At 42.2% G+C, this 25,867-nt stretch overlaps 1 protein-coding gene across 1 annotated transcript; it reads right to left on the bottom strand.

Moving 5' to 3' along the window:
- Positions 1–1,957: 1,957 nt before the first annotated feature.
- Positions 1,958–18,380, bottom strand: LOC147689071 (sterile alpha motif domain-containing protein 9-like). The gene is given in 4 exon segments (XM_086941964.1): positions 1,958–6,693; positions 6,696–7,925; positions 8,260–8,564; positions 18,255–18,380. Coding segments are annotated over 4 exon segments (5,256 nt in total). The 5' UTR covers positions 18,281–18,380; the 3' UTR covers positions 1,958–2,998.
- Positions 18,381–25,867: the final 7,487 nt, after the last annotated feature.

Genomic DNA, 25,867 nt, shown 5'->3' with positions numbered 1-25,867 from the left:
AGGGGGTGGTGGGTGCAGTGGAGTACAATAGGTTTGGTGAAATCAAAATACACGCAGTGGTGGTCGGTCCAGAAGAGTTCGGAGATGTGGCTGTAGGAGATGTTTTCACTGGCGGAGAAGGGGGGGTCGAGTGTGTGTCCTGCTGCATGGGTTGGAAAAGTGACTAGCTAATTAAGCCTGATGTTGGCAAGGGTGTCCAGAAGGGATGCAGTGTTCTGGTCATTGGGGTTGTCCAGGTGGAAGTTGAGGTTGCCACATAGGATATAATTGATAGATGTGAGTGCATAATATGCGATTAAATCAATGATGGCGTCTGTGAAGGGTGGGTGGGGGCCAGGAGGTCTGTAGAAGAGGGTACCGCAGAGGGTGATGTAGGGGTTGGTCTGGACCTAGAAGTAGAGATGTTCCGTGGTTCTCATAGGGTCATCCGAGAGGCTGGTCAGGTGGAGGGAGTTCTTGTGGACAATTGCCGTGATTCCTCCTGGTCCTCCTTCGGTGCAGTCCTTGTGGGTGATTTTGTAACGATCGGGGATGGTGGGTGGCGGTGGCGATGTGCGGGCCCGTGCTGGATTTCTGTGAGGAAAGTGATGTCAGGGGAGAGAGAGAGTCGAGGAGGTCCCAGATTTCTGTTGCATGAGGAAACACGTGTTGAGGAGATGCAGCTGAGCCGGTTGGGTGCGCTGTGGGTTGAATGGATGGAGGGAGGAGCTGGAGTACAGAGGTGGGTGAGGGTGTAGCTGCAGTTTTGCATGAGAAGGGTCCTTGGGTGTCCTTCGGCGACACAATGCTGCAGGCAGTGGCATCTGGTGTTATGGGCGAGGAGGGTGTTGGCATCATATCAGTGGAAAGTCCAAGAACCAGGGTCGGTGGCATTAGGTGCGGACGGGCTAAACTGCCTTGCCTTTGGCATGCCCTCAGTGCAGCCGCCATTAAGTAGTGGCTGGGAGGCGGGAAGAGGGAGGTGGGGGAAACAGCACTGGATGGGGCAGAGCTGCAGTTTTTTGCGGCAGCAGGGGCACAGCATGGCAAAAGAAGAGATTGGAGAAAAAGTGAAAAAGTAAGCAAAAAAAGGAGGAAATGGAGAAAAAGTCAAAAAGTGTGCAAAGGCAGAAAGAGGACGAGCAGAAAGCTCAAGGACATAAGGCATACCACCAGCCGGGCAAAGATGCTCCCACTTGGCCACCAGGGATGAGGTGCCGGTGGAAGCCTTTGGGTGGAGGAGGACCTCGAACACCAACCAGCAAGGGTCAGTGGACATGCAGGGGCAGCAGCTACCAGGCCGAACTGCACAGGGAGGGAAGGAGTTCACTTGAACATGTAAAAAATAGGAGTGTTTATTCACGGACCCTACTAACCTCAGAACAGTACCAGGAGGAAACTCCCCAGCTTGTCAGGTATGGTTTTTGCAGCAAGACAATTTTTGCAAATGAGTAGAAGAATTTGAGCCCATTGGCCATTTGCCTGTTTGAAAATAATTGTCGGTAGTCCGTTTGGGTAGGAAGCTTAATTTCATCATATTGATTTATTAGCGTACTTTACACCTGTTAAGGTTAAGAAAAGTTATTCGCCCTTTGTTAAAGTTGTGTACAGCAGTGGGAGGTGAGTTTTGCAATCTGATCTCATTATATTACTATCCACAAATAGTTCTGTAATGCATCGTGACCAGTTAGTTGGACTAACGCTGATGTTTTCGCTTTATTTTTCTTTGTGGGTCAATCAACTAAGTTCCAGAAATTCCGGGAGCCAAACAAAAATGAAACACTTAGAATCAAACAAGATGAAATACAAACTGGAAGTCAGAAGGGCAGGTAGAAAGCTTAGACGTGTTTGACACCATGGACGCAGGGTATAGCATGAGGTGCATATACAATAAGTGTTATATATTTAATTTGTATTTTTCTGGGAGACAGTGTAAAACATTTCGTAACCAAACTGATATTAAATTAAGGCATGATTATTTTTAAAGTTAGCTTTATTTGTTCCACTTTTTATATTTACATTTCAATGTTTTCATCCCACACTGAATATCTGAATTATTTTGAACTTTGACAAATGAATATGAAAGGTAGTATTTGGTACACAGGTATTAAACACCTCAGTTTCTATTGATTAAGAGGTACATTTACATAACAAATGCATACTTCCTAACGCAGCACAACCATTCTTGATAAAAAGTATTTACAAGGGAGAAAACCCTAGACTACTAAAAGTATAAGATGTCCGAGAAATTCATTTACTATAAAATTAGACAATCTTGATATAAACAGCACTGAAAGGTGGGTAATCTATGCCCAAAATATTTGTATATCAAAAATATGTAGAAAATCTAGCAGAAATATCCAATACAAATAGAGTGTTTGAAGACATTCATTGCAAATGTTTCTTTTTGAGGCAAGGCTGACCTTAAAAACAAAGCCATGTAAAAACGCGCATTGAAGTTTCCTCAACTGGGTGATTGTTAGATTCTATTCCTGCATTGTCCGAAACCTTTTGTGTTTACTGAAGGTTACATAAAAAATACATATGTGTTGCATCATTTCCCAAATGTGATGGTGTTTTCTCGGAGGAAGAGTGCTTATGTGTCACAAATGTCCACTAAGTGCCTATGCTAAACATCCTTACGACAAATGTGTTACAACGCATGCCATTACCCTGCATTTTTTACTCTACAACATCTTTTACACCACCAACCATTACAACACATTCCCCAACGCAACGCTACGGTGGAGTTAGAATAGTCAATTGCGTTGTAATGGGGCCCTGGTGGAGTTAGAATAGTCATTTGCATTGTAATGGGGCCCCGGTGGAGTTAGAATAGTCAAATGCGTTGTAATGGGGCCCCGGTGGAGTTAGAATAGTCATTTGCATTGTAATGGGGATTGTGTTGTAATGGATTGCATTGTAAAAGATTTTGCGCATTAAAAAACGAGGGGTAATGGCACACGTTGTAAACGCGCGCGGAGTAAAGTGTCCTATTCAGTGGTTATGAATGAGGCTTCTAAAAGCTTTGTATGTTATAAGCTATTAAGCCCTCAATGGAAAATCCTAAATAAAAAGACACTTTCTCAATGCTTCTTCCGCTTCTAAGTTGGCCTAAATAAACGGGTCGCACAGGAATCTTGATCTTTTCGTTACTGCCACATTCCACGTAGACAAGATCGTTTTCTGTCCGGCCTGTAAGCCGAAGCAAACGTGTTTCAACATCTTTTTCCCTCCAGATCTCACCAGTTTGCCACAGGGAATATAAATCCCGCGCAGGCATGGTGCTGAAACTCTGATCAATCTTACCTTTGTGAATAAACCTATTTAATTCTTTGCCTTTTCCGAGGTAGAAATGTGCAATTGGCTGCTTAGACCTGCACATATGATCATAGTGCTTTTTAAATAAATTCTTCATTGAATACACATATTTCTCCAGCAACATAGAATCACCATCTAACTCGTGTTGCTGATTTGTGGGCCAGAAGAGTAACGAGGCAAGGAAATATGGTTCTGAATATCTATGATCGGCCCCAACGAGCCCAAGAACGTCTCTGAGATGTTTTTTCAGCACTGTGATTTCACATACCTTATTTGATCTCGGATTAATGCAGTTGAGTATAATGTTTGCAATAATGAAATTCTGTTTATCTCTCAAAATGATTTTGTCTGTGTTTTGCTGAAGCAAAAATTCATATTTGTTCACAATGTCTTCCATTTTGTTTTTATCTTTTTCATGACCATTGAGATACTCCAATAATCCAGCAAACCTGTCTGCTTTAGATGCTTCCAGGTCTGCCCTGTATTGCACAGTTTGCAAGACTGTGCTGCTGTTTTGTTTGACTTGCCTACTTCCTAGCAAGGAAGGATCTAAAAACATATGTGTGTATTTTCGGAAAAAGTCTGAAACCTTCTTGCGTATTTTTATCTCAGCACTTTCCCTTAAGATATTTCTTGGTTTAAAATGAACAAAATAGTCATCAAAGAAGTCAAAAGATTTTTTCAAGTTAAGTTTGAGATTATTTAGGTAATGATGGTATTCCTTGAGTACGTCAAGATATGCAGTGTCCCCACTCTCGTTGTTGTCTCTTGGCAGATCACAGCTCCCTGACAGATACCGTATCATGTGTGCTTTTGATAAACTATCACTTTTGTCGAAACACGGCACTAACTCTAGGATAGATATAGTGTACTGACACACTTCTATCTGCCCAAGAAAACCAGCTGTATTATACACCTCATATTTCCTTTTATTCTTTTGCCACTCATCCCTTATTTTCCCTTTTTTCTCTGTTTGTTCTTGAGATTCCTTGAATGCGTCTGAAGCAGACACAGCAATATCAAGAAGATACTTTAGTTCCTCACTTGTTATAGTCTTCTTTTTCACATTTTCATCCATCCAGTGCTTTAATTGAGCTTTATAAGTCTGACCTAGAGTGTCAGATAAAAAGGAGTTATCTGGTGCAATCTTTTTTGCTTTCTTAGCATAACCTATTGCTTTTGAAAAGTTTTTTTCTCTTATGTACAAGTGTCTTGCTAAGGCCTGTGTGATAAAAGGATTTTGGTGGAATAGGTCTGTCCCCTTAATCAAAACATTTTCAACCTCACTCGTCCCTTCTTCTTCTTGTATGGCTTCAATTAAGGGAGAGAACAAAGTGCCTGCATCATCCCCATGTTCCTTCCGCTGTCTAGTGACTAGCATGGACTGCAAATTTTGGAAGAATCGGTCTCTTCCGATTCCTATTTTATGAAACATGCATTCCCTTTCCAGCAATTGTAGCATAATGGTACTTTTATTTAGGTGATATGTTGATCTTAATTCTTCAAGACACTGATCAGCAATCAGCGGATGAATTATACGCAAACCTTGGTATCTGCCATACTCCTCTACCTCAATGCGTAACAAAATACATGAATAAGTACCCATTTTAACTTCTACACTTTCACGGCCCCAGAAACTCTTGTTAGCATTCATTCCTAGATACTCTTCACATTGTGATAATGAGATAGTGGAATCCTTCACATACGAATTCAATAGTGCTAGATAAGAAATTAGTTGAGCATCCTTGCTCTCTATGTTCAGACCTTTAAGTGCGTTTCGCACCATCTTCTGTATGTACTTCTCATCAAAGTTACTTTTCATGATCATGAAAGAATAAAAATGTTCAGGACACACACGATTCCTCTCAATTTCTTTCAATTTGTTGTCAAAGGCACGTTGTTCTTGTTCTGACAATGCATTAATCAAAGCAACACTATTCGTGCTAATTTCCTTTGAGCTTGACTCGGGATTCTGCGATCTCATGCAGTTTAGAATGATAACCACTGGTTTCTCATATCTGATATATTTTTCTGCTACAGCTGCTTGAATGGAGTTTTGCAAAATGCAGACATTCTCTTCCTCTTCCATATCATCAACAAGGAGTAGCACTGGAAAGTAATCTGATGGCTTGCTGAAGCTGTAGGTGGCTAAGTGTGTGACCTGCCGTCCAATTTCAGCAAAGTCAGCTGTTTTGTTTTTTAGGATAGCGCATCGGAATTTCTTCTTTAAATCCCAAAGTAAATGCATACATAAAGTAGTGCCCCCACAGCCTGGATGGTGGAACACAGTAATGATTTTAACACACATTTGTTTTTCAAACTGAGACCACAACATGATTAATTTTTCTAGTCTCTCATAACTGTCCCTTTTTATGAAGGGGCCTGAATGATGTTTTGAAGAAAAGTAGAAGTTCCACCAGGTGGCATTTCCACCCCTGTAAAAATGTTCTTCTTGTGTTTTTTTAAAGGCATTAAACTGCTCTTCATTTTTTTCTATTTCAGTGTCTTCACATTCATTTTCACAGAGAATTTCCAGAGTTGGCATGAAATCTTCATCCTTCCTTTGTAGGAGAGAAGAAGAACTGCCAGTAGAGGGCAAAAAACGGAGAGATGATTTTCTGACAGATTTTAATTTTAGGATTGTGCCATTTATCTCTTCAAGGCTTAAGTTACAAATACATCTTTCTGAAATGGCATACCTGGACAGCAGGTCTTTCCACCTTTGGCCAGTTTGTTCACCTTCACAAATGCACAATAAGTCATTGGTCCCATTGAGCTCTGCATAAAAGGTACGGAAGATGTCGATTATAGGATCCATTGGATCATTCACTACAGATAGCAAGAGGAAAACAACCAAAAACCTCCCCCGTTCCATGATATCTTTGCGTGAGAAGAAAGAGACCAGCTTTATCACCTCTGCTGCCCGTTCTTTTTGCCATAACATTGGTTCTAAAGGTTTATTATCTTCACAGTCAAGGTCTGTCCTGCCATTGCAGAAGATCCAACTGGTCTGCTGATAAAGCTTCAGTTTTTCTATTTTGTCAGCAGTGGAGTCATCAACATCCTGGAACTGACTAGGAAAATGGAGATTTGCTGCTCGTTCTTCTCTGTATGACTTACAAACACCATTCATTTCAGACTCAGGGTCGAACTCAAAAACAGCAAACCACTGTATTTCTTTTAAAAAATTCAGGTGTAGTATTAAATTTGGATGGCATTTATTTGACACTAAAATATACCACTTGTAGTAAGAGTTGTCCAGCTTGTCTTTATTACCTGTAATCATGCTAACAAGGTTGAGACCTTCCTCTTCCTTTCTTTTTTGGCGTTGTCTTATTTCGTCTTCTGCATTTTTCCGGCATTCATCTAAAGATTCTCGATTTGCAAAGTACGTTTGTAGTCTGATTCTTTTCGCCTGATATTTGCAAAAATATCCTTCGAACTAGCGCCTTCGCGAAGAAAACAACACATTTCTTCACTTTTTTGGGACTCTCGTTTTGATTCTGATTTTGATTCCTTTGGGATCTGCTGATATGTAAAGAATGTTTTTCCTTGGACTGTCGAGTATTTTGGAACCACATCTACTTCTATAACAAACCTATTTGATGCAATGTCATTCTTTTTTAATACATCTACAAATCTTGGCGCACGAATACATTTTTTTGCATCATCAAGTTGGCTTTGATTATCACCATTTTTTACATCAAAATAGTGCATGAACATCTTATTGAACCAGTCGATGATTAACTCTTTGTTCTCAATTGCCACTCCGACAATTTCCCCATGTGGTTTGTCCCTAACCCCAAAATGGATAGTTCCATTAGTACGTGAATTCAAACAAGCAGCAGCAAACCTAAAGGTTTCATTGCAAAATTTAATCTTGATCTCATCTTCTGTAGCATTACCAGTGTTGTTAAAAAGTTTAAACTCGTGCACAGGGTCAATAAAGTTTAGTGTTCCTGTTTCTGGTGTAGATAGTATGTGGTGCTCTATGTAGCGTTTGCTACTATGAAAATCATCAAAGGGATATGGCATGCACGTTGGCATTAAAGGCTGATCACTGGAAAGGCTTTTGGATTCAGATGTTTCATTTTTCAGTTTACATAAGTTGGACTCGGTTACATCGATTTTCCCAGTAGTATCAATGTTGTCTTGTGTAGTTTTTGTAACCGAGTCAGCTTGTGTCTCACAATGCTTAGCCTTTTTTTGTATTTTTTCCGATGATTTTGCTTCTGCTTCTTTAACTTTTGGAAAGTCCTCACCAGGTTTTTGCCCCCCTGCTGCACTTACAGTTTTATCGATTTTCCCTGTAGTATCAATGTTGTCTTGTGTAGTTTTTGTGAACGAGTCAGCTTGTATCTCACAATGCTTAGCCTTTTTTCGTTTTTTTTTCGATGATTTTGCTTCTGCATCTTTAACTTTTGGAAAGTCCTCACCAGGTTTTTGCCCCCCTGCTGCACTTACAGTTTTATCGATTTTCCCAGTAGTATCAATGTTGTCTTGTGTAGATTGTGTGAACGAGTCAGCTGGTATCTCACAATGCTTAGCCTTATTTTGGTTTTTTTTCGATGATTTTTCTTCTGCTTCTTTAACTTTTGAAAAGTCCTCACCAGGTTTTTGCCCCCCTGCTGCACTTACAGTTTTATCGATTTTCCCAGTAGTATCAGTGTTGTCTTGTGTAGTTTTTGTGAACGAGTCAGCTTGTATCTCACAATGCTTAGCCTTTTTTTTTTTTTTTTTTTGATGATTTTGCTTCTGCTTCTTTAACTTTTGGAAAGTCTTCACCAGGTTTTTGCCCCCCTGCTGCACTTACAGTTTCATCGATTTTCCCAGTAGTATCAATGTTGTCTTGTGTAGTTTTTGTGAACGAGTCAGCTTGTATCTCACAATGCTCAACCTTTTTTTGTTTTTTTTTCGATGATTTTGCTTCTGCTTCTTTAACTTTTGGAAAGTCCTCACCTGCTGCACTTACAGTTTTACTTGTTATAGAGTATAGTAACTTAAACTTGTGTGCAATTTGTATGGCAGGTCCAAATGGTATGCCCATCCGTTTCAAAAGAGTGCTGTCCATAAGTTTTAAGGATTCTCCATTTACATCTTCATTGTAAAGAATTTCACTATACTTTTCATCCATAGACAGTGTCTCAGTCATCCATTTTCTTACATGCTTCTTTGTCCATTCATCAGTATTTGCAGGTAGAGCGTCATTTAGATTCATCATGGATGTCATATTAAGTTTAGATGTATTTAATTTCAGTAGATACCTTTTGACAAAAAAATACATAGTTACACAATGGAAATATAATACTTGAGAACTATATAATGTGTTGAGTAGTAAGAGACTAATTAACATAGAAAAAGAACATTCTAAAATGAAACGAAAGGTGTGACTATCAATTAGGACCACAGTTGAGCAAACACTTGTATGTGACAATACAAACTAATGGGCATGATAAATGTATAAAAAAAATATAAATCAGGAGGCAGAACACCATGCTTAGTGACATTACCGGAGCTATTCACAAAGGTAACTTACACTTGTGAGCAATTTTTCACACATGTAAATTACTCTTACACTTTTCTGTAACTTTAATACTTTTGAATAGCAGCAAAATCTGAGTTTAAAGTTAAGCATAGGTGTGGTCTCAAATGTCCCCACCCCTAAAGAGGGGGGTAGAACCAAATTTTCAACTCTAATTTACTAGTGACAAAAAGAAACAGAATTATGACCACACATGGCCAACCACTGATACTGCCAGCACCTTCCAATAGAAAATAATGGAAACAGGGACTTCAAATAAAACCCCATAGGAAATGATCTTTAATTAAATTAAAATATTTTAAACGGTTTAAAATATAAATATAGTTTAATGTTAAAATGTACATAAAAATAAAATATTTTTTATATAATTGTAACCTATTTTAACAAACTTTTTTGAGTTTTTTTAAATTTTAGTAACATTGCATTTTGTTAAAATATAATTACACTGCTTTTAATTCATTCTATGCATCATTAAAAAAAATATTAATACATAGTAAAAAATATTTTTTTTAGTGTAGTTTTTACAATAGGGGTAAATCGCAATTTTCTCTCACTTGTCATACTGACTGTCTGAAGTATTTGGGCACACAGACAGCCAGTTACCAGATAAACCGCCCTAACATAGACATTTACGAAAACTAGACACATAGTGGAGTCCAGTGTTTTGTGCCTAGTGTGTCCGCAATGTTTTCTTACCCACAATGCACTGCAAACCTCACATTTTGCCTACAATTACACATCTTCCTAATGGTCATGTGAGGAAAGTTCCTAAATCAGTGTGGATCCACAAAATTCCGGATATTACGTTTTCCCACATTTCTACCGATAAAAAGGCTGCCCCAAATGTCTTGCTTTGCTTAGAGCCATTACAAAATAGGCCCCAAATGCAATATAGAGACATCAGTATCTCCTGTCAAAAAGCATGACCCGATTTTGCAATGGAATAGCTGTGGTGCTTGGGCACGTGCTAGGTTGCCACCCAAGTGTTAAGTCAATATGGTATTTTTATGGCCTGTTGTTTGACTGTTACTGTTGTGGGCTGTAGGTCCAGTCACATGATGACATAGTTGTACTGTACACATTTCATGGACAAGGAAGGCATATTCTGATTGCCTACATCTTTCTTAATGTAGAAACGAGGTGGCTAGAATTAGACTTTGAAATGGAACTTGAGACAGAGAGAGACCTTGACCCATTAGGCCTAAAAATAAAAGGAGGCTTAATAAACATAATAAAGCCTGTAGTTTTGACTAATGAGCCATTACCCATGTTAGCAACAAATAGAAGGAGCATTACATGGGAAGATTTAGCCCAAGAAAAATTTGGTTCTCCAAAGCGGTCCTGGAGGGCCGGATCCATGCCAGATTGTTAAAATAACTACATTTATCTAAATGGGGATATGCAAAAAATCTGGCATGGATCCGACCCTCCAGGACCGGTTTGGAGAACCCTGATTTATCCCATCACTTGAACTTGAATGTATTTCTGTCAGAAAACATTATTTCTTGAATTAATTCTTGGTACAGCAGATAGGGCAATGGAGATGTTTCTCCCATATACACTCAAACTGTTTAACCCTGCCAAGTGGAATCTACAATAAAATTTAGAAGGGTACCTACTCAGAGAGTTTTAATCATTTTTCTTTTCTGCAAGAGGGACGCCTCTACTTAAATAATTCTTCTTTTATATAAATAAAAATATGTGAGTTTCACCCACAAACATTGGTCTGCGCCAGGGTGTGTCAGCTGCCCTATGCTAAAGCATGCCACTATTCAGTGGGTGAGGGCAGTTTTTAAAACCTTTTGGGCTCGTCAGAAAGGTTCTTTCTTCCCCTTTTGTTTTTCTCTCTCTTCCTCTTTATCTCCTAGTTTAGACATGACCCAAAGGTTTGGAACCTGTTTTACTTTCCCCTTGTTTTTAGTCCTTCACATGTAGTGATTTGTATAAACCAGGGAGTTTTCCTGCACCCAGAATTTGCTGAGGATTCTTTGGGTGGAGGAACAGGGAATGCAAGATTTGTGCAAATAACATTTCAGTAGAATTATATTACGGTGTGTTCTTCAGTTTTCAAAATTCCATAAGATGTTTTTAGTTATATAGCATCACCACTCATCAATGAAGAATATGATTGGATTGATTGGGACTCACATGGCGGACCCTTGAGGTTTTTGTTTGTCTACCACTTCTGCATATAGCACACATTGATCAAATGTTATTTGTTATTATTGTCTCTATACCAGATTTTGTTTAGATTTTTAAGAAATTGATTTATTTTGCTGTTGTATTTATTGAGCTTAAAACATTAACCACTTAGCCTAATTGTGTTTTAACTCTGTATTTTTAATTGGGTCATCTATTGCACATAGGTTTACTTTAATTGTTATGTATGGCAACCGAATAAAGTAATTGATTTGTTTAATGTGCTTGCTTAAAGTTGTGGTATCTAGTGTAAATGAAAGTGAACCGTTGTGAGAATTGTGTCACTGGCTACTGTGCTGCCCCAGGTCTACTAGTACAAAGTGTTGCACTGGGATTAGTTGGTGAGTCATCAGGTGTTGCACTGTGATAGGTTTATGAAGGAAAGGACTACGATGGGATCAGTGTGACTATTGATCAGTAATGAACGATGATTTGAACAAAACATTGAAAATAATTCAATCATATTTGCTCATTTACTTGTAATCGTGAAATGTTTCAAAGTGCTCAGATATTTAATGAGGAGTGATGTGCAAGTCCCTACCTGTAAGGGTGAGGAACCGTTACCGGAAGGTACGCCAGGTCAGTATATGGTGACAAAATTAGGACTTTATACGTGTTTGCGACTGCCTCAGTGACACACAACACTGAAAAGGAGGGAGCATTAAGATTCCCGCAATATGACACATTTGATTTAAAGGTCATTGATAATTTGAGGGAAAAATTATATGAGATGAAACCACCTACTAGACCTGCACAATATGAAGCAATAAATGCTTAGGAGTGTGCAGCTCATATCAAAGAGAAAGAAAGGTAACAGAATAGAGCAAAAAGTGTGGTGCATAATTACACTTCTGCTAAATGGGATGAAGAACAGAAGAGGCGGAGGGAAATGTGTAGTTGAAAGACCTAGAATGCACCCTGCATTGACAACAGAAAAGCCTAAAAGTATTTGACAGCAGGGAAGTGAAGATGATCATACTGCTGGAAAAACAAATGCTGATAGTAATTTTAGGGATGGCATTTTGGCTGCTCTATTGCCCGCATGTCCACCGCCTTATGTTGCTCCACCATCAGATTCAGAAAGTGCTACAACATCTAGTGGTACAATCACCACAGTCCGTATTGACCAGAATATAGATCAGTTTGGGAGACTACTCCTACTGAAGCAGCCGCTCCTGATGCTACAGCTTCTATTGTGACATTTCCTGCACCAGCATCACAAGTCATTTCACATTGGCACTGCTGTTTCAGAAGATGTAGGTGGAGTACAGGTGACAGTGTTTATTCCGAGGATGCACAACTCACAAATTGTTGCCTAGACCCCACTACATCATGTTTAGACTTTAAGAGGCAGAAGAAACATTGTTGTTACAACCCCAATTGTACAGGGGAAAAAGTGCTCATATGATAATGAGATTTTGCCCCATAGTTTGATGAAACACTTGAGAATAGGGTGAGCAGGAAATACAGAAAGACCATCCATGAACCATGAAAGGGCGAGACCCTTACATGTACCAAAATTAAAGGTGGAGCTGGAAGAAATAATTAGGGGATGTTTAGACGTTTCACATTTGAATCAGGACCAAGAAAAGTAACTGTTATATCTGAGTAAGGAAATTACCAGTCATGTGGCTAATATGCATGAGAAATTAACCTAGATCTCTTGAAGAGTATTCTTTAACAGAAACATTTCAGGGCACAGTTAGATGATGAAGCGAATGTGATCTTCAGAAATTAGGTTGCTCATTGCCAAACTGGTTAAAGGCATTCAGAAGTGGAGTGATTAGACAGCAAAGGGTTGAAAAAGCAGGGAAAGAAAAAGAAACACTCAATGGTGGTAGACGTAACTGGTAAACCACCTGCAGTACCTCCAGAAATGATTGATTGAGATGTGAATGAGGCTTAAACATTGCCTAAGAGGGAGATGCCAGGTGGGGGGCTTTTTCATGTGCCATGTAGTCAGGGTGATCTTGCAACACTCGTAAACAGCTTCCCTAAACTGAAAGAGAATCCTGCCCAATGATAAATAGGTTGACAAGTTTGTGAACATTTTGAAGGGTTCTATGAACAGATTTGAATTACTTTTTTGACATTTTGGTACAGAGTGCTCTATGGGCTGATTGTGAGATAGCTGAGCAATGATCATGTACCAAGCCCCAGAGAGATTCATGTGCCTGTGCATCTTCATCTATAGTGATAACAAAGTATGATAAGGTGATTACCTTTTTGAAGGAACAGTTACCAGCAAAGTACATTGATTGGGTGAAAATTAACAGGACTGCACAGGAGGCTAAAAACGCAATGCACGCTCAAATGAACGGTTGCTACAGATGTTTAGACTGAAGAAGGCTGATATCCAGAAACTGGTCCCTGGATGCTTGATTCCGGTCTAGGAAAGACATGGCTTGGTAGTTCGGGCTGGACTGTTCCCATGAGGCACAGGGTCAAGGCTGATTTGCATATAGCCAGTGTCCGACCTAGGGTGGTGTGGAGTGCAAAAAAATGATGGATTTAGGCCCAGATCTTTGTACTGGGGTGAATGTAAGACATTGTTCTGCATTCTGTACATCAACTGTGTTTTTTGCAATTTTCACCCCGAGTGGGCTGGGTATGCTCAGACGTGAGTCCCAGGCTCTCCACATCACTGGAGTCAAGCTATCCAGGCTGAAGAAGGCTGATAGCCAGAAACCGGTCCTTGGATGCTTGATTCCGGTCTAGGAAAGACATGGCTTGGTAGTTCGGGCTGGACTGTTCCCATGAGGCACAGGGTCAAGGCTGATTTGCACCTAGGGTGGTGTGGAGTGCAAACAAACGATGGATTTAGGCCCAGATCTTTGTACTGGGGTGAATGTAAGGCATTGTTCTGCATTCTGTCCATCAACTGTGTTTTTTGCACAGATGTTTAGACAGCACAGGGGACAAGAAAATCCCAAAACATTTTGTGTCACAGTTCATTTTTGGGTTATGCCCAGAATTCAGTATGCACACATCACAGAATGTGATTTGCAGGCACACAAAACCTTAAGGTGTGATCTAGAGGTAGGCGAAGAACTCTAGCGATGAACAAGGGATGAAGTAGAAAATACTGAAAGCGAAGTCTAGGTAGCAAAGACAAAGCTGGCTCAGAAAAGGTTTCGAAATCAGTCATATGCCAAAAATGAAATTACAATACAAGGAGTTGGTTATCCGACTGAAAGTCAATTGGTGCAAGGTGGAGTAGGTGTTTAACCACGAAGAATTTGAGGTGTTACGGGGGATCCTCATTCAGAAGTAGATATTGTTACGTGAAGAGGTCGACTCCTTATTATTTTGACAAGCTAGGTCATTGGAAGAGGGAGTGCTGTTAAATTCTAATTGAGTAAATGGTGATGGTCAAATGCAAAGTGTGAATTAAACTCAAATGCAGAATGTCCCAGTCCAATGAATGCAAATTCCAAATTAGTCACAACCTACTAGGATGCAGGTCCCACAAGCTCCAATGGCCCCTCAGAACATGGGTAATCCCAAAATTAATATGAAACAGGCCCCAAGAGCATATCTGAATTCTTTAGAGGACCAGAATCTTTTCCAACAATTCCCTATGTTTGAGAACAAGAGCTATGACTCCAACAATTCACAATGATGGTGCTTAAGGGGGAGGAAGATTGCATAATTGGCGCTGCCTTAGAGGTAGACCCGAGTGGTCCATTTGTAGAAAGAAAGGTAAATGGCCACCAAGTGTCATTTTTGAATGACACCGGAGCCACCCGTTTCACTGTGATGAACAGCAAAAGTCCCTGACCTACCCCTCTCTGAAAAGAAAATCCAAGTTGTAGGTTTCATGAATAGGCAACTTACTAGTTCATCTCAAAGAAGGTTCCTGTGAAAATAGGCTTATTTGAAGAAAAGCCCCAGTATGTTATGTGTGACTCAAGTCTTGCAAATCTGTTATGAAGGAATTGTTTGTGCACCTGGAAGGTTTTGAGTTTTAAACACACAATGAATATATTGAATTTGAAATGGCCATAAAAGGACATTGCATGAGTACAGCCAATTTCTGTACTCATTTAGATTTCAGAACAAAGTTTTGGCATAGTACTAAGTCTCTCAAAGGTATACAGAAAGCCTTTTGATCTTTAATCAGAACTTGAAAAGAATCTTGAGACTTTGCAACTGTCTTGCAACTCAGCTCTTGTGCGGTACATTGATGACCGAATTGAGGCATCAAGTATGAAAGAAGTCTGTAAACACAATATGATTGCTCTGCTAGGACATCTCATTGAGAAAGGTACAAGGAAGGTGAAACAAGATAGAATTACTGAGATTCTGAAAATGAATCCACCTAAAATGAAGAGAGAAGTCAGAATGTTTTTGGGAATGGTGAGCTTATGTAGACAGTGGGTACCCAACTTTTCACTAGTAGACAAGTCTTTACTGAAGCACAGAGATGTGCCTGATCAGCTTCCATGGGACAACGATTGGCTAAAAGTGTTCCTAGAGCTGAGAGAAAGTTCCTGTCATGCCTGGCACTAGGAATCCCTGATTCCAGTAAAATGTTCACTTTGTTTTGCAGCAAGAGGGAAGGCTGCACTCTCTCAGTGCTTACTCAATTGCATGAAGACTTCTGAAGGCCTGTGGCATATTTTTCACCTACCCTTGACCCTTTTGTTGCAACACTGCCTGGCTGCCCTTAAAGAAGTTGGAGTCAGTATTGAGAGAAGAAAGAGTATAGTTATGGAACATCCACTTACAGTGATGGTCCTTCACTCTGTGGACATTTTTCTCACTCAAACAAAAACTCAGTACCCAACAAACAGCAGACTTATGAAATACGAACAATTGATTGTTGCTGCCGAGAGCGCTACTCTCAAGAGATGTCAAACTCTTAGTCCAGTTGCATTGTTTTAATTGCCTGAACACGAGATTGTTTGTGAGTAAGTTGAGCATGACTGTCTTGATGTCACAGATATATTCACCAAGAACTGACATTAAAGATGAACCCCTTAATGAGCCCAATTTTATAATATTTGTTGATTGCTTATGCCTAAGAGATAAGGAGAGGAATTTAAAGGTGGCGAATGCAGTCTGTACACTTCAGGAAGTGGTAGAAGCCGCCTGTCTTCAAGGTGTTACCTCTGCTTAAGTGGCAGAACTGATTGACCTTACCAGAGCATGCTATCTTTCAGACAAAGTACGGTTGACAATGTTTACTGATAGTCAGTATGGTTTGGTGTGGTCCACGATTTTGGACTGTTATGGTCACAGAGGGGATTTATGTCTTCTTCTGGATCACCTAACGAGAATGGAGAATATGTGATGAGAGTGTTGGAAGCATTACAATTGCCACAAGAAATGTTAGTTTTTAAATTCTTAGCCCACAGTAGACGACATGATTATGTGACTGTTGGAAACTGATTTGCAGATGAAGTTGTTTGGTATTGTGCAATTTTGACAAGCACATTCAACTGAGAATATGCAAATGAATCTGATGAGGATACCACCTTTTCAGTGCTGTTGTCAGTAGCTGATACTTGGGAGGAAAACAAGAGATTGCAGGAAGAAGTATCAGAGACAGAAGAGCAGGGCTTGATTGGAGCAGGCGGTCTTAGAAATAGTTATTCCCGTTCTGCATAGCATGCGAGTTCCAAAATACTCCACTCTGCAGAGCAAGTTTTTTACTCGCTTGGACATGCTAATGTTGAGTTGGTAAGCTGGAGCATGGAAAATCTTACTCCAGATCACCTCCTGCTCGACTTCTCAACGCAGGAGGTCAAGATGGGCGCTACCGCTCACATTCAGAAACCTTGTGTTTGCGTTGAGGAAGCTGCCACTCGAGTAGATCCTCTACTCAAGTGGCAGAAAGAAGCAACACCCTGTTGCGCAGTGCATGGTGCAGTTCATGCTTTGTGTCCAGTACGGGATAAACACACAGTGCTTAAAATCAGCCCAGGACTAGTTAAAGATACAAATGATATTTGGATTACAGCTGACAGAAGACCTGTGTTGCCCGATAGCCTGTTGGTCCAATGACAAGACATTTTCATGGCTCTGCGCATATTGTAAGGAATGCCATGGTGAGGTTATTACGGCCGAATTGGCTCAATCACTGATTTAGAGTTTTAGCTGAGGAATTGTGTCACAGATGTTTGACTTGTCAGCAAATGAATGTAGGACGACAAACCCCTGTAATATTGAGTCACATAGGTAGAACAGGACAACCCTTTAACAGAATGCAGTTGGAATTTATCTAAATACCTGTTTGCAACGGGTTGAGCTATATCCTCGTCATACTGTGTATTTTCTATAGTGGCTGAGAGTCTACCCAACATGCAAATGTGCCTTTGATGTGGGGCAAAAGACACACAAATGATGGAGGAAGGCAGGTCCTCCCTGGACCACAAACAGGCATCCCAGGATTGGTTTAGGGGGGTTCACCCCTCATCCTAGTATCGGTTTCGGGGTTTCATCCCTCATCAGCCAGGCTAGCATGAATCCAGTGGCACAATGAGCCCAGGACCCATGTCTGGGCATACCTGGGCACTTAGGGCGAGAAAGTAAAAGACACACAAATGATGAATCGAATGAAGAAAAAATCAAACATTCACCCCCAGTCAAGAGATCTTGGTTAAATCCATCATTCTTTTGTTCACCATGCCACCCCAGTTTAGAGGCAGCCATATGCAAATCAGTCTTAACCCTGTTCCTAAGGGGAACATAGCCCGAACTGCCAAGCCAGGTCCTCCCTGGACCGGAAACAAGCATCCTAGGACTAATTTTGGGGGTTCATCCCTGTTCAGCAATGCTAGTTGAATCCAGTGGCACAGTGAGTCCGGGCCCGAACTGCAAAGCCAGGTCCTCCCTGGACCAGAAACAAGCATCCTAGGACAGGTTTAGGTGTTTCACCCCTCATCAGCCAGGCTAGCTTGAATCCAGTAGCACAATGAGACCAGGTCCCACTTCTGAGCATACCCGACAGACTTACGGCAACAACGTAAAAGACACACAAATGATGGACCGAATGCAGAACAAATCAAAACATTCAACCCTCAGTTAAGAGATCTGGGTTAAACCCATCGTTCTTTTGCTCACTATACCACCAAGTTAAAACCAACTCTGAGAAGTGCACAAAGATATCTTTGAACCCATTCCTGTCTGCCAGACTATCTGTGGGGGGTAATCCATGCTTTGTGTGGGGACATGTCACAGCCAATTCAAATGGAGAGTTTGCCGTTACCTTCCATCCTGACAAAGCAAGGCCATCCGACTCCAGATGTGTGTAGATGGGAACTCAGACCCACCTATCCTTCCTGTGTTGTGATGTCTAGAAGGAATTCAAAAACTGTAGCTGTCACCCAGCCCATATGTGTATTGGAGATAGGCTGCAAAGCACACAGAGTTATAAGCACAGAGAATTATCCACATTCTAAAAGTGGCAGTTATAAAACTGTAATGTGAAATCCAACTTCACCAATAAGGAGGATTTATCATTACTATTCCAAACATATGAAACATGAGCAAACAACTCCACTTTGATCAGGAATTATAGCTTCAATGTGTATTGGGCATTCCCCAAGCTAACCTACGAGAGAAGTAGACCTCACAATAGTGAAAAATGAAATAGGATGTTTGTCACTAAGAGGACAAGCAAAACATATAGGAACCTGCCCAACCTTTTACTTACATAGCACCCTGCCCTTAGGACTCCTTGGAGCCTACCATAGGGGTGTCTTCGATGTAATAAAAGTTTAAGGCCTGGCAAGTATGTTTAAATGCCAGGTCAGGTGGGCAGTAGCCTGCACACCCAAGCCCTGCTGTGGCATGGCTGGGACAGGTTTGAAAGGCTACTTCTGTGGGTAGAACAATCAGTGCTATAGTCCCACTAGTAGCATTTAATTTACAGGTCATGGGTATATGGTATACTACTTTACAGGGGACTTAAAAGTAAATAAAATATGCCAAATGGGTGTAAACAAGACCACACAGCAGGAAGCAATAGCCACCACGGCTGGCTCCCAACACTCCACTGAGGGCCACATCACATTCCAATGCCAGGTGTCAGAATGCCAAAAGTAGGTTGCTGAAAAGGTGCAGGTGGGGCCAGAGCTCATGGAAGCCAAATTGGACCACATACGTGGGTGTCTAAGTCCCATCAGGGACCACCTACACCAAACAAAGGAGACCCACACTGCGACAGAGATACATGCATTTGCACATGCCCAGTAATGAACCATGCCCAGAGCCCAGGAATTATCATTCACACACTCATGCCGGACCTCCATACAACGGCCCAGTCCATTCCTCTTACGTTTTGAGTGGGTGAAGACAAAGTTACATGTCCAAGGTCTTACCCGCTGCCAGTTTGGACATGGTTGCGTCCGCTGTACACAGCACAATGTAATGTTCTAGCGCCCAGGGCCCTCATGCATACATAATGACCACACAGACACATGCAGATAGTTTGTGGGACTAGCTATGGGCACGTGCACCCGGCCCCTTTATTGGCATGGTCATATTTACAGTGACACCTGTGCTGGATGTGTGCGGGATGAGTGTAAGCCAGCCCACAAGGAGTGGTTGGTGCTGGCAACAACTACAACAGTGAACACTATTAAAACGGAAACAGAAAACACCAGCATTACATAGACAACTGTGAAGCGTTATGGTGGTAGCTGCATCAAGTACAGAGGTCACCCAATGAGCAAACAGAAGTGTCTGTGAGCTGTGGTGCACTGAGTTAGTGGCACCTGTAGGTCTGAGCGGGGTATCAAGCTGATGATGGCATCCTAGACAGGTGTGAGCAACTCTGTCAGTCTGGTAGTAAGACACTTTTGACTCTGGCAGCTGGTGTTTGGAGGTGGTCCTGACGGTGGTGGTGTGTGCCGCCTTCGGTGATGCAACGCCTGGGCCTGTCAGGACTCGATTTGTTGTGTGAACCCTGGTGGACCACAGTGGAGGCAGGAAGCAGCAGTGAGCAAGTCGTCGGCTTGCGATGCACAGAGTTAGTGACACCAGGGCAGTTGTTGGTAGTGCTTGGTCACCTTTATTGAGATGATCCTTTTTTCCTCCAGACTGAAACGCGTCTTCCTCTTACACCCCTCTGGGCGTGCAATGCTATGAACACTGCCATGATGAAATCAAGACTCAGTTCCAAATGTGTGACCTGCTCGAGCACAGTGTGGGCCCAGGGCAGTAGTCTGCGAGGGCCCACAGACACTAGTGGTTGGAATGCTATACACAGACTTGGTGGCACACATCAAAGGGAGTATAGTGACATAAAATCAGCCATAAATGTGTACTCTGCCAATGTGTAGTCAGGACTCAGTTCCAAATGTGTGACCTACTTATCCGCTGTGTATGCCGGTGGAGTACGTCAACGAGAAAGGACTGCAGGCCTGGCTCGAGGAAGCTGTGATGGCCTGAGCAGGCTGCCAAGGTCGCGGGCCTCTGGCTTGGAGGTTGCATCAGCACGTGGTGGGCCCTCCTTGACACACGTCGGGGTTGGCAGGTGAGCAGTGAGGCCTGGCTGCGCAGGGGCAGGCAAGACAGGTTCGGGACCAACTGCCCCGCACGGGGTACAGCAGGCGCACAAGATCGCACTGGCAGAGACGTTGGGAATTCCGGAAGAGAACCACGCCCAGGGCTATGTGATTCTTATTCACACCCCTATGCTGGCCTGGCGTACAGTGGGCCAGCCCACTCCACTTACACTTACAGGGGGGAACATAACAGGCTACATTTCTGCGATCTTTCCCACTGGCTGGGGTGACATGGTTGCATCCACTGTCCACTACATTCCATACACCAGTGGTGTATGTCGACATGGATATAGGTGTGGTGTGCATACTGCAGTCTGGCCATCAAATCCACGCCACACTTGGAATTGTGTACATTCTCATTCATGGGTCACTTGCCCCTTCGCACATGCCTGGTTCCCACCTCTCGCCACAATCTGCTATTGTGTGGCTGATGTACCATGCCATTGAAGGCTTATGTACATGGATAGCCGAGGTTGCTACAGTAAGTTGTGCTGTAGTGTCTGGTGGGCGGGCATGTTGTTGGGCATGTTGTATGCAAGTTTGTAACATGTGCATTGCCAGTGTTGTGAGTTGCATGGTTGTGGAGTTGAGGTGTGTGGTGTGTTCATTGGTACTTACCAATGAGCAGTGCGTTTCCATGGGTGCCATCCTGGTAGCGCTGGTTGATGATGGACTGTCTGTAGAAGTGGAATCATGCACACTGCATGGGTAGTTAGTGGACGACGTTGGTGGGGATTACCCGGTGGTCAACTGTTGCCTGCACATTGATGGAGCGTGTGCTTTCTGTTGAAGTAATTGTGTGCAGTGTCACCAGGGGGCACAAGTAGGACATGTGTGCTGTTGATTGCCCCCAACATGTGCGTGCATCCAGCTATGGCATATAGTCCTTGCTTGGTCTCCTGCTGTTCCTGTACATTGTGGCGGACGTATAGGTACTGGGGTACCAGGCTGATGATGGCATCCAGTACAGGTGTGAGGGACTTGGATGGGGCTGGCTGTGAGACTCATATGACTCTGGTGGTTGTTGGTTGGGAGGTACCAGAGGCCAACAGGTGCAGCACAGCCAGCAGCTTTGTCTGAGGTGGGATGTTGGTTGTCCGCTGTGTTGGTGCCGCCAGCCTGTTGGGCAATGATGGTCAGGATGTGTAGGATGGATGTCCTTTTGACCCTGTAGTGGGCAAATAAATTATCTGGTGTTAGGTCTGTGAGGCTGGTGCATTTCCTGAGGGTCCTCTGTCTTTGTCTGCGCTGCCTCTGTGGTGTTCTGGAGAGAGGGTCCGGGGGGTGGGGGGGGCCTGGTGGTGGTGGCAGTGGGTGTTGTGGCCCTGTTGGGGCTCCGAGCTGCATGATCAATGGCTCCATGGCATCTTTTGGTCTTCAGGTGTGACTGTGGTCTAGGCTCCCTTTTCTGGTGCAGTTTGCCGACCGACTTTGCACTAGGTTGGAGCAGGTGTTAATTTCCTGCTGCTAATGCGCCCTATCACATGTTTTGTGATCTTATTGCTGATCTGGTTGATCGTTGAGAATGTTGAGGTGTGGTGTTGTCGTGGCTTTTTGCTTGGGAACACCTACTGTGCATTTCATTAGCGATAGTTACAGGATCATATGTGGCAATGTTTTTTGCGGATGCTATCACTGGAAAAATTGTGATATGGGCTGTTTGCACAAGCTTGTGAATGGGACGATAAATTTATCGTGACTTTGGCTATGCTAAAGTGCCGATAACTCGGCGATAGTTCCTTGAGAATATGCCCCTTAATTGTTATGCCTATTTCTTTTATCGAACACACTTGCTGTATTTTCTCTATTTTATTTGCAATTCTTATAATGTGGTATTTTATCTTGCTTTCAAATACCGATTTATAGATTATTTGAATCTGTAATGTTGTTGACTATATTTTATTATTTACAAAATAAATCAATCAGTTTGAATTCATTTGTTAATACAACTTTTAACCAGTTTTCTTTGTTGATTCTTGTGAAGCCCGAAATGGACTTTGCTGTTCATGGTGTTTGATGTAAATGAATGCTCCTTGTTGACAAACAAAGGGTCATAAAACCAATGGATTGGGCTATTTAATGATTATACCCAAAGATTAAGATACAAGATACAAGGATCCCTATCTAGGCATCAATAAATACACTGCGAAATACTACCAAAATCATAAAACAGACCAAAGGCACTATTTATGGTCTGATGTTTGATTCCTGACATGATTCATAATTTATATAATTCTGTGTTACATAGATCTACAATCGGCAAGTACATACCTGTGCTTTTCGGTTGCCCCACAGACTTCGAATCAGGCGGCAAGGTATTCATTGATGCTCTTGTCTGAGCAGGGCTTCAATGCCATCCATGTTGCTCAAGTAGATGTAAATCCACATCAAGATTGGAAAAAACTGCTTTTAAACCTATTAAATGACACATTATGATAATCAATAAGACATACAATATTGTGGTTGTCCAGGTTCTTAGTGTTTATATCTTTTGAGTAATAAACCACACAGCTTAGTGATGCTTTTATGACAGGAGAGTCACAGTGAGAATCATGCAAGACTCTGGTTTTAAGTAAAGACTGTACTTCTCTAATGTCTGTCTGTTTGTTTTCCTGAACATAAACCTAATATGCTTGTTAACAGTATATATCTACTAGAGACTGCCTGCTTGTTCTCACAAAACGAAAGAACAAAAATACATTTCTTAATCATTCTGATAAGCTTTGCATTGAATTTTGCATCCACCAACAAAGAATATGTCAAAACTATATATGGGCGAAAATAGCATCTGTTGTACATTTTAAAGGCTATTGCAAGTCACAATGCCAAAATCCAAGCTTGTTTATAAGGTCATCGAATGCCGAGGTGTCTTTCAATATTTTTATCATATTCATCATAGGATTCCTTGTATTCACATCACCCTTCTCACAAAACACAATCCTTTTTGTGTTGCTCTTTTATATTTAACTGATAGGAAGTTTGAAGACAGGATGAAAAAAAGTAGAACCTGCACTTCAAAATGAAACACACCAAGAAGCAGTATCTATACAAAGTCTTAGAGTCATATTTAAAAAAGGAATTAGTTTAGAATGTGTTGAAACATGTAGAGCGATTCTATCATTCCTATTGCTACTTAAAGCATGCAAACAAATAAGCATGTTGCCGTAAATATATAATTTTGGCTGCTAGCTGTTCAGAAAAACAAAGCCCAAAAAAATGCCAGGGTTGATTTTCACAGATTAAACTAGAGCTTTAATTATGCTACATGCCCTGTCTTTCTCCCTGGCTGCTACAGTAGAGGCTTCAGGAAATGCCAGGTGTGCAAGTACAGAGAGAATATCACGGAGGTGCCCTTGAGAGAGATGTATATATATATATATATATATATATATATATATATATATATATATATATATATATATATATATTACCGCTCCGATTATCTCTCGTTTTGCAAGAAAGAAATCCGGCACTCACAGGGGAAGTGTTCAGGTCAGTTTAATTCAAACACTCAGCAGACTCAGCTGTCTGCTGAGTGTTTGAAATAAACTGACCTGAACACTTCCCCTGTGAGTGCCGGATTTCTTTCTTGCAAAACGAGAGATAATCGGAGCGGTAATTTGTGACGTGGAGCGCCACCACGAGAGGCACCCGTCTGCGAGTGACCCGGTTACTGGTGCAACGGAGCGGCGATATATATATATATATATATATATAATTATTTTTTCATTCTGTATATTAGTTTTCGAAACAAACAAAAAACAGTGGCCAAATTTTCATTACATCCACATCCAATATACTGACATCGATCTAGCTTACATGATAGTTATTACAATTATGCCTATTGTGAATGCTGCAGAGTATCATCATCTAATTGTTACATATCAGAGGGCAAGGCGGAATATACATGTACAAATGCCAATAATTGTTACTGTACAGTGAGTCGCAGCACATTAAAAGGGTCAGTTCCCAGCAGTTTTTCCACAGCAAGATTCAGTATCTCTACTCAAGGGGTGAACAGCTCAGGGACCCCATCACTGTGTACAATATTAAACTTCTCACCACTTTTCCAACCCACACAGCGAAGGGCCTCCCTTGCCCGGTGTATACGTCTCGGTGCAGTCAATGTATGGTAGGTTCCATGGAACCATCACCTGTTTTTTTAGGTAGCATAGCAAATTTGGCTTGTTGGTGAAAGTATGGGGAAGTGTTTTTCTTTTGATTTTATTTACGGTAACGCCTAGTTTGTATATTATTAACGTTAGTTGTGGTTCTGGTTTGTAGCCATTTCTTGGAGGAAGGAATACATTGAAGAGTGTTAATATTAATATTTGCAGTTTTTACTAGGCTGAGAATGGAAAGGGGCGACCACTCGGTCCCCCCGAACGTATGGATGAGTGCCTCGATCCCCCCGGGAAGCCATTTTTGGGCGGGAGGCGCGTCTCGGCTGGTATGCCCGAAGCGGCGTAGCCGGGGCGCGCCTTTTCCCGCCCTAGAGTGGGCTGGCCTAGACACCGACGCAGCCAGCCACGCCCCCGGGGCGGGCAGGGGCGGGTTTTTCGCCCGCCCTGAAGACGGATAAAAGAAGGCGCAAGACCAGAAGACGTCCTCTTGTTCTTGTGCTCCGAAGCTGCACCTCCTCGCTACACGTGAGCTCGGGACGGAACGAAGAGCCAATTTTGAGCGTTTTGATCTTTTTCTTTGTCTTTCAGAGACTTCGTCGGAGAGATGCCCAAGAAAGGCCCAAAGAGAATGACGACCGAGCAGATGGTTCGGGCCCTTTTTAAGGATATGTCCGACATAAAGAAGCGGCTGGCGGAGCGAGATGGGGAGGAGGGATCGGGCCAACCACCGGCTGGAGGGAGACCTAAGAGATCGAAAAGGGTTCCAGCTGGGGGGGACGCCCCGGCTCCCTCTGCCCCGCTCGAGGCGCCGACCCCAGTACCGATCGAGGGGAATCCAATCCCCGTTGTCGTCACCCCGACACCTAAGGAAGACATGCCCCCCGAGCTGGCAGCACAGCTAGCGGCATGGTTGGGGGATAGCAGTGATGGCGCCACGGCTGCTGAGGCACAGGCGCTGATCAAAAAGCTTCGTGAGAAGAAAGAGGCAGCTAGAGTGGCCGTACCGTTGGCAGGGATAGACAAGCCGCAAGCGGCAGAAGCTGCGTCCGGTTCAGGTAAGCGGCCATTGCCGATTGCACGGGACGAGTCAGCACCCTCCCGTAGAGAGAGATTGGGACAGCATGTGCCTTTAGCCATAAAGGAAAAGATCTGGGCAGGGGAATACGTGAATATTTTTTCCTTGCTTG

Source organism: Lissotriton vulgaris, chromosome 10 (assembly GCF_964263255.1).
Source record: "Lissotriton vulgaris chromosome 10, aLisVul1.2, whole genome shotgun sequence".
Taxonomy (NCBI): Eukaryota; Metazoa; Chordata; class Amphibia; order Caudata; family Salamandridae; genus Lissotriton; species Lissotriton vulgaris.
Note: the sequence above shows the minus strand (reverse complement) of the source record. Positions and strands in the feature narration are given on the sequence as shown.